The sequence below is a fragment of the Leptonychotes weddellii genome, unplaced genomic scaffold (genome assembly GCF_054177405.1).
Source record: "Leptonychotes weddellii isolate Sample4059 unplaced genomic scaffold, ASM5417740v2 HiC_scaffold_5337, whole genome shotgun sequence".
Taxonomy (NCBI): domain Eukaryota; kingdom Metazoa; phylum Chordata; class Mammalia; order Carnivora; family Phocidae; genus Leptonychotes; species Leptonychotes weddellii.
The window spans coordinates 981-9282 of NW_028021112.1; the positions used below are offsets into that span (position 1 = coordinate 981).

An 8302-nucleotide genomic window follows, 5' to 3' on the forward strand; every position below is an offset into this window, starting at 1 on the left:
AAAGAGTACTATGAGCCATCCAGAAAAGATTTTTCTTCCTTTTCTTCTCAAATGAGAAATCCAATTTCTCATTGAATTCTAAAGAAATTTCCCATTGAATTACTAAACTAACTCCAAAGTAGGCCTAAGAGAATATCAGTAAAGCACTTGCATTTCAGGTAGAAATAAATTTTAAAAGGATTCTAACTTTTATAATTTTAATCACTAACAGTAAATGTATAATCAAGTAACATACCAGTGTTCAAGTGACATGCCCTTTAAAATCAATGATGTTTTGTTATATATTTTGACATTATGTCTGCGAGAAACTCTGGAACCATAATTCTAACATTACACCAATTATATATATACTTTATTCCACAGGTGAAATCACAGATATTGTGGGGTTCTAAAAACCATTTAGCAGCTTTCTAGGGCAGATTCAACTTTAAAGGGAGACTTTGAGAGTCAAAATATGGTGTCATCTTAGTCATATATAAACCTCAAATGAAATTCCAATACAAAATGAGCTTTCAGTGAACATTTTCCAAAGCAAAACAAAATTCTGATGTGTGTTACTTGATAAAGTTAATACAAAAGCATTTCTGAAAAAAATGTTTTCTAATAGCAGTTTTGGAAATACTGCCCCATTGCTTCTAAATTCAAGGCATTGTAAATATTTGGGAGGTGCAGTTTTAAACATTGTCCTACTCAAAATCCTGGAGTTGTTCAGATGTGAGATTGAGATGTTTTATAAAATCAGGAATCAAGTAGGAGACCTCCATTACTTCAGAAGTGAATTTGGGATCCAATTTGAAGATTTAAAGTTCAACTTGATAGATTGTCAAGGACACATGGAAGTGAATTCTCATTCAAACAAGTGATTATGTATTGTTTCAAAAAATTCCACATTTTAATCCAGACTCCGCCACTTAAGTGTTGTGACTTTGAGCAAGTTACATGACTTCTTGTACCTGTTTTCCCACTGAAAATAAGGACAATCAGTCCCTCATAACCCACTGTGGATGAAAGGTCTGAGATAAGCACTAATTCTATGGCAAATTTCCTCATTTCACTGTGCTGGGTGGTTCCAACCACACAAAATTTGTGTTTCTCTAATAATGTTCTAATTGCTGTTCCACTTCCCCACAGATAGAAGCCTTGATGCAGACATTTCTCCCAAGCCCACAATTTTCCTTCCTTCAATTGCTGAAAGAAGACTCCATAAGGCTGGAACATATCTTTGTCTTCTTGAGGACTTTTTCCCTGATGTTATTAAGATAGATTGGAAAGAAAAGGATGACGAAACAATTCTCAAATCGCAGCAGGGAGACACCATGAAGACTAATGACACATACATGAAATTCAGCTGGCTGACCGTGAGTGGAGTGTCAATGGATAAAGGACACAAATGTATCGTCAAACACGAGTGGAATAAAGGAGGAGTTGATCAAGAGATTCTATTTCCTTCACAGAAAAACAGTATGTACATGTATATATGAATGCAACTTTCCAGTACCTTTTTCTTCCCAAAGGAAATATTCCACCTTTTCTGTCAAATACTAATGAAAAGAAACAAATAGAAACCTTTCATTGATGTTTTTACCTTTAACGGTAGCATAAATGTCCTGCTATTTTCCCATAGAATTGAAGTAAAATGGACTTTGGAACATACAGAGAAAAAGAAAAAGACAAATTCACTTAGTCTTTCTTGCCTCAGTTTCATCATCCAAAATATGAAGGTCACAGTGATGTTTTTTGGGGATCATTGTACGAATTAAATGAAACAATACACATGAAAGCACCTAGCAACCTCGCACATCATAAATGCTCAAGAACCACCTTTGATGATCTTACTTTGTCAGGAAATAAGAACAATTATACATCTTTCAGGAATGTTCTATTCAGCAGTCAAAGTCCTTCTCACTTCAGTCTTGCTCTACACAAAGTATAACCCATAAACAATGAGATAGAGGCTACAATAATTTGGTCACTATGGTTTTAGTATGGTCTTAGATTTCTCAGATTTGAATTTTATATACCACTCTAAGGTGAAGTTTGGTAAATAAAGATTGGGTGAAGCTAATGTGTACAATCATTCTTCCATTCTACATAATGGATATATTCCTTACCATTGGTAAAGCTGCTCAGCAAACATTATTGCAGTCCTAGTGTGTGCCAGGCCTGGTAGAGATGCAGAACGAACTACTGCCCCAAGGAGGATCACTACAGTAGAGAGAATATACTTTTCCTAATCACTCAGGGTCACTTGTGATTCAGGCATGATTCAGGCATTGTGTCCCAAATTAACCTCATCGGGGCTTATGCTAGACATATTTAGACAGTGTGGCAGACAGCTGAAGGTGCCCTGGCCCGGCTGTGGTCCAGTAACTCACTAGATTCGGTCAAGTCCTGGCTTTAACTTCACAGACCAAGACCCCAGAGGGACCATGAGAAGGAACCAGTCTGTACTTTCCGTGCAGTTCACAAGCCCTTGGGAAGCAGCGGGAAACAAACACATAACAAAACATGCAAAGACCCTTGCAGTGTACCACTCTGAATTGCTGAAGTAAATCTTTATCCTCTTGGATCCTTAGTGTTTCCAGTGATCAAATTTAGAGTCAAAACTTATTTACCTTTCCTTTCTCCTGGCATGTGGTGAAGAGAAATTGTAATAATGCCAGTGAAAATGCTTGTTTCTGAAAACATGAGATGGACACATTTATTCATCTGTTTATTGTATTTATGTATATTTTCCTAATAACTGGTATAAGATTACAGACAGCCCTAATTTCTTATTTCTACCACTAAGAAACAGAGAGGAGGCAAATGAGAAAAACACAAATTTAATGTAACCACTGGGCTGAAGTCCTTTAGGTATTGATTTTTATAATGATCAAAGTAAAAATATATTATATTACATTCTGTGGTGATGATAATAGAAAAGAGAGATTTTTTTTTTTAAAGATTTTATTTATTTATTTGAGACAGAGAGAATGAGAGAGAGCACATGAGAGGGGGGAGGGTCAGAGGGAGAAGCAGGCTCCCTGCCGAGCAGGGAGCCCGATGCGGGACTTGATCCAGGGACTCCAGGATCATGACCTGAGCCGAAGGCAGTCGCTTAACCAACTGAGCCACCCAGGTGCCCAAAAAAGAGAGATGTTTTTATTCATGATGTATTTTACCTGGGAATTAATTTCTGAAAGGAATGTCTCCCAAGATCTTCTCATAGCAACAAAACTATTGAGGGCATTTCTGTTAATGCCTTTCCACAACAAATTTCTAATGCTGTTTCTTGTAAGTTTTTTGTTTGTTCTTTTTGTTTTTGATGAAAGCTAAAAATATATAGAACATGGAAGCCCAAATCCATGAAGTGATTTTGAAGAGATAAAACTATTCTGGTTCAAGTTTTCAACCAACCTGATTGAGAAAAAGAACCTAGGGTACACCCACAGATTTTAATTTGAGAGATTGTTACCTTAATGTTTTTCAATCAATCAGTGCATGGTGATTAGAGATTTTTATTTCTCTTTTAATGACTAAAACCACTATAGAAAAGAAAGGGAATTTTAAGACACTTTAAGTCAGTTCTTGAGAATATTTTAACACCAAACATGATTATATATACTTTTTTATTCTTGGGATTTACTCCAAAGCCTACAGCTCAGATTTATTTGTTAAGAGTGTACCAAAATAAGATTGTGTGGAGTGAACAATTTGCATAACAGAACCATATATGTATGGACAAGGACACATCAAGCAGAGAAAGGATAAACCAAAACATGTTGGGACTCTCTTCCTCCATCCAACAGTCAATGATCTTTTTAAGGATTTTTGTCTTTGTATGCATGTTGGGTTTTGTTTTTGTTGTTTTTTACATTGTAAAGAAGTACAACCCTCACCTCAGTTTTATATATTCAGAAAACTATGATTATTACTTGGCCCATCTTTTTATCCCTTGAAAGAAGTGGACTGAACTGTGAAACTTCTGTAACAGAAAGGTCATTTGTTAAGAATAATTAAGATACTGGAAGAGTTGATATCTGAGAGTCCACAATGGTGGACTTATTATCCATTTCTATGGATTGTTTTACAAGGTATTTTCCACATGCTCTAGCTCATCTAAACCCTCACAATGGTCCTTTGAGTGTTGGCTCTGCCAATCACTGGTATGACTCCCAGCAAGTTACTTAGACTCTCTAAACCTTATTTCTTCATGTCTAACATGAATACAGCACACTTCAGTGTCACTGGGGGATCAGATGACCTAATACATGTGAACATTTCACATAGTGCCTGGCACAGTAATAATCACTCAATAGGTATTGGCTTTCATTAGTATTGTTCTCATGTCCACAAACACCACCACTCCAGAAAATCATGTGCAAGAGTTGGGGATATTGGGAACATGTGTGCTTTGGAAAGGTAGGACCTCTTTCTATTGCTTAGATGGGGAATTTACCTATTCCAGACTCCTTCCAAAATTTAACATTCTGCTGTGCACTCTAGGGTTGGATGAATTCATTTTGGTAGCAACCCTTCATGTCAGCAGTGGGTGCTGAGGACTGTACAGCAGCCAATGTTCCTGGTTATTTTTCCATTCAACAAGTATTTATAGAACACCTACTGTGCGGCAGGCACTATGCTGGGAGCTATGAGCACAGAAGGAAAACAAGATAGTCTTAGACATTACCCTCCAGTGGTGAGAAAAGAAGAAAAAAATGTATCATTCATGAACTTCAACATCTTCATGTGCAGAAATACAATATATGAATTGATCTACTGAATTACACACTCAGAACACTCAGTTCTGGAATTGTGGGCTCATATTAGTAATGACTCTCTCCTCTTGGTTGACAAATTCTATCTATCTGTCTATCTACCCATCCATCTCTCCACAACACAGACACCTGTCAAATAATGGATATGAATAATTGAATACTTGTCCTCATTTCTTCTAGAGCTTGCTGCTGTAAACTCCACAAAACCTTCTGTGAGATATAAAGATGGTAAGATTTTGTCTATGTTTGCCTTTATGTTATGCTATAGCACTTTTTCCTGCAGATAAATTTAACCTTTGAACTTCCCGGGCTTCAAGGAGAAACCTCAGAATGGCTGGATCTTGCAAAATAGACTGATATTTAAGTCAATCCATCATTTCTCAGGAGTCATCTTCACACAGTAAATGCAGGTTTGGGTGTGAGAGGACTATAAATTAGGGTTGCAGTGATGTGCTCTGAATTCTTTCAACAACGGACTTCATTTTTTCTGTAGCTTTTGTTTCTACTGACTGAGGAAAACATGATATCAAGTTGCTTCTCCTTGTTCTTGCTGGCGGTTAATAACATAAACCGACACTGAGAGCTTCTTGTACAGAAGGCGTTGTGCTGCACAGTGAGTGCATTCTGTTTAATTCCCTTAATACTCACTGTGAAGGAGTTTATTCCCATTTCACACATGAGGCAATGAGCTAAAATTAATTAAGTCCCTTGCACCACCACACAGTGAGATCAGGGGCTTCAACCCAGACCATCTGAATTAACAATTCATACACTTTACTCAGTTTTCTATTCTTCTATGTTTTTGTCATAAAGCAAGATATCCCAAAGCTAAGACCCTGAGACAGGTGCACACTTGGGGAGCGGGTATAAGTGCAGGATTTCAAATGCCACAGACTGGACATTAACCCCAGTCTTTTCATTATTAGCTACATGAATATGGGTACAGTAGTTACATTTTCTGAGCCAAGGCAGAAATAACACAAATAATGTCTCATTCAGTAATTGAAGACATAAGGTCACATATGTCTAACATAGGATATTTCACTTAGCTGACACATAAGTACTAGCTTCAGGACCTTTATTCCAACATATGTAACAAGAAAGTACAAAGACCATTGGCTCTAGCCCTGCTGATCTGCCCTCCATGTCCAATATCAAGGGGCCTCTAGACTTTAGCTAACATGTTACTCGACCAAGGACCCTTTGTCAAGGAATTACAAGCACAGCATCACTGATGTCCTTTTCCACACCAAGGGCTAATGATTCTGGAATTCTGACTCTTTGGAGATAAACACGTAAAAGAAATTTCCATAAGAACAGACTCAACCTGATGGTTCATTGAGTAGCCGATCTGGCCCACTATCATTGGCATTAATTATTTCTTGATATCATGTATTTCCTGCAAAACCTCAAAGGATAATAAATGCAATTATCCTATAACATCATAACTACAATAAAAGTATTCAAGAAAGACAAGGGAGCGAGTTTGACCTCTTAAAGTTGCAGAGAATTTGGATTTGCCCCTTTCTTTCACTTTTTTATTTTATTATTTTTTTAAGTTTTTATTTAAATTCCAGTTAGTTAACATACAGTGTGACATTAGTTTCAGGTATACAATATGGTGATTTAAACTTCCACTCATCACCACTAATGCCCTCTTTACTAAAACCTCCCACCCACCCTACCTTGAACACAAGCAAATTTCCATTGATTGTACCCTTGATAGGAATCTCAACAATGCACAAGATATAATGGCTAAGATGCTTCTAAATCAGCAATTCATCTTTATATTTATGCTTAACTCTTTGTTGTCAGGAGTATTTATTACACGTGAGGTACAGAAATACAGAGTAGGTAAGAATGTGTTCTTGAACATTATGTTGCTGGGATTAAAATCTTGCTGGTGGTATTTACTAACTGTATGACATCAGGCAAATCAATTCTCTGTCCTCAATTTATTTGTAAAATGGCAAAGAAAATAATAATCTCCTAGGTTATTGAAAAATTAAGATTAAAGTTTTGCACACAAACCTCTCAAATTAAATGTCTGCCATTTAGTTAGTGATTAAAGCATATTAGATATATTATTACTTACAGATGTGGTGGGGGTGAAGAAATGGTAAAAGCTAATTTTTAACCAATGCCTTTTCAGGTTGATTCATCAGCCTTACTTTTTAATACTTTAGAATGTTCTAAGTGAATTTCCCAGAGGTTGTTGATGGACTTGCCTGCAAGCTGGATTCTGAGTTATTTGGTGATGGTGGTGGTGGTAGTGTTTATAGACGTTTATTGTCTGGTTGGTGGTATAGACGTTTATTGTCAGGTTGTTTTGGTGTGGGGGCATCACTTCAACCTAGATCATCAGAAATGTGTAATGTCACCCCTTTCCCATTAATAAGTCCTAGCCCTTCAAAAGAACAGAAGGTGAAACTAATAAATGACTTGTTTTAGACACCCTGAAGCTGCAGCTCATGAACACCTCTGCCTACTACACCTACCTCCTACTTCTCCTCAAGAGCCTGATCTACTCCAGCATCATCGCCATCTGTCTGCTTGGGAGACCAGCATTTTGTGGCAACGGGAAGAGTTCCTAACACATGGTGGCACCAAGGGTCCACTTGTCTCTATTGTCTATTGTCCCTAAAGTTGTCTGCTGTGCATCTAGTGGGACTTTCTCTCTGAGTTTGGTATATTTCAGTTCAAATGTGTTTTTTTCTCTTGTGTCATTATTGCAGAACTGGTTAACAAACCACTGGGTAAAAAGAAACTTTCACTCCACAACAAGAACAAATTCTGCCATGACTCAGGGGTGGGGCCAGGGGACCATCCACAGGGGCTTCAGCACCACTCCCTCCTTAATGTCCACCAGCTCCTCAGCCACCTGGTACTCATGTCTCTGAGCACAGCCAACACACAACTTCCAGTTGCATCTCTTGGGGCTCTTTAACCAGATAATTGCTTCGAAGCCATTTATTTTACACATCCGGACTCCCATCTTTGCTACCTGAGTATTGTACTGCTTTATCATAATAAGCACAATAAAAACAATCAAAAGTCTACTTTTGCCTCTGTGTTCTTTCATTTGGTACAATCTAACTGAGAGTCCAAGGTAAGGGACAGCATGACAACTGAGCCCTCAAATTCAACACTAGTTGTAATATTGGTCAATTCCACACTTCTAATTCTTTCCCTGAGATAGTCCTTATGATGCCTTCTTTGGGGCACCAGCCTCAGGGCAGCCACAGCCAATGAAGGTGTCCAAGTTATTTCTCTTCCAAAGATTTCAGATTCAGATTCACTTGGTTTAAGATGCTCTGGTGACGACAGTATAACGTGTCGCATGACTTGCAGGTGTGTTCAGACCTATCCCAGTGTTTCACAGACACCATGTTCCTGACCTCACAAGAACCCCATGAGAGCCCCACTAACACCAGAAAGGTGGGGTGATGGAGGGGTTAAGTGCTTGAACTCTGAATCCCAAGGGCTTGAATCTATAGCTATATGAACTCTCTGTGCCATAATTTTATCATCTGTAAAATGAA

General features: G+C 37.8%; 1 gene segment (V, D, J or C); it reads left to right on the top strand.

Moving 5' to 3' along the window:
• Window positions 1-1053: 1053 nt before the first annotated feature.
• Window positions 1054-7819, top strand: LOC102726779 (T cell receptor gamma constant 1-like). The segment is given in 3 exon segments: window positions 1054-1461; window positions 4941-4988; window positions 7212-7819. Coding segments are annotated over 3 exon segments (336 nt in total).
• Window positions 7820-8302: the final 483 nt, after the last annotated feature.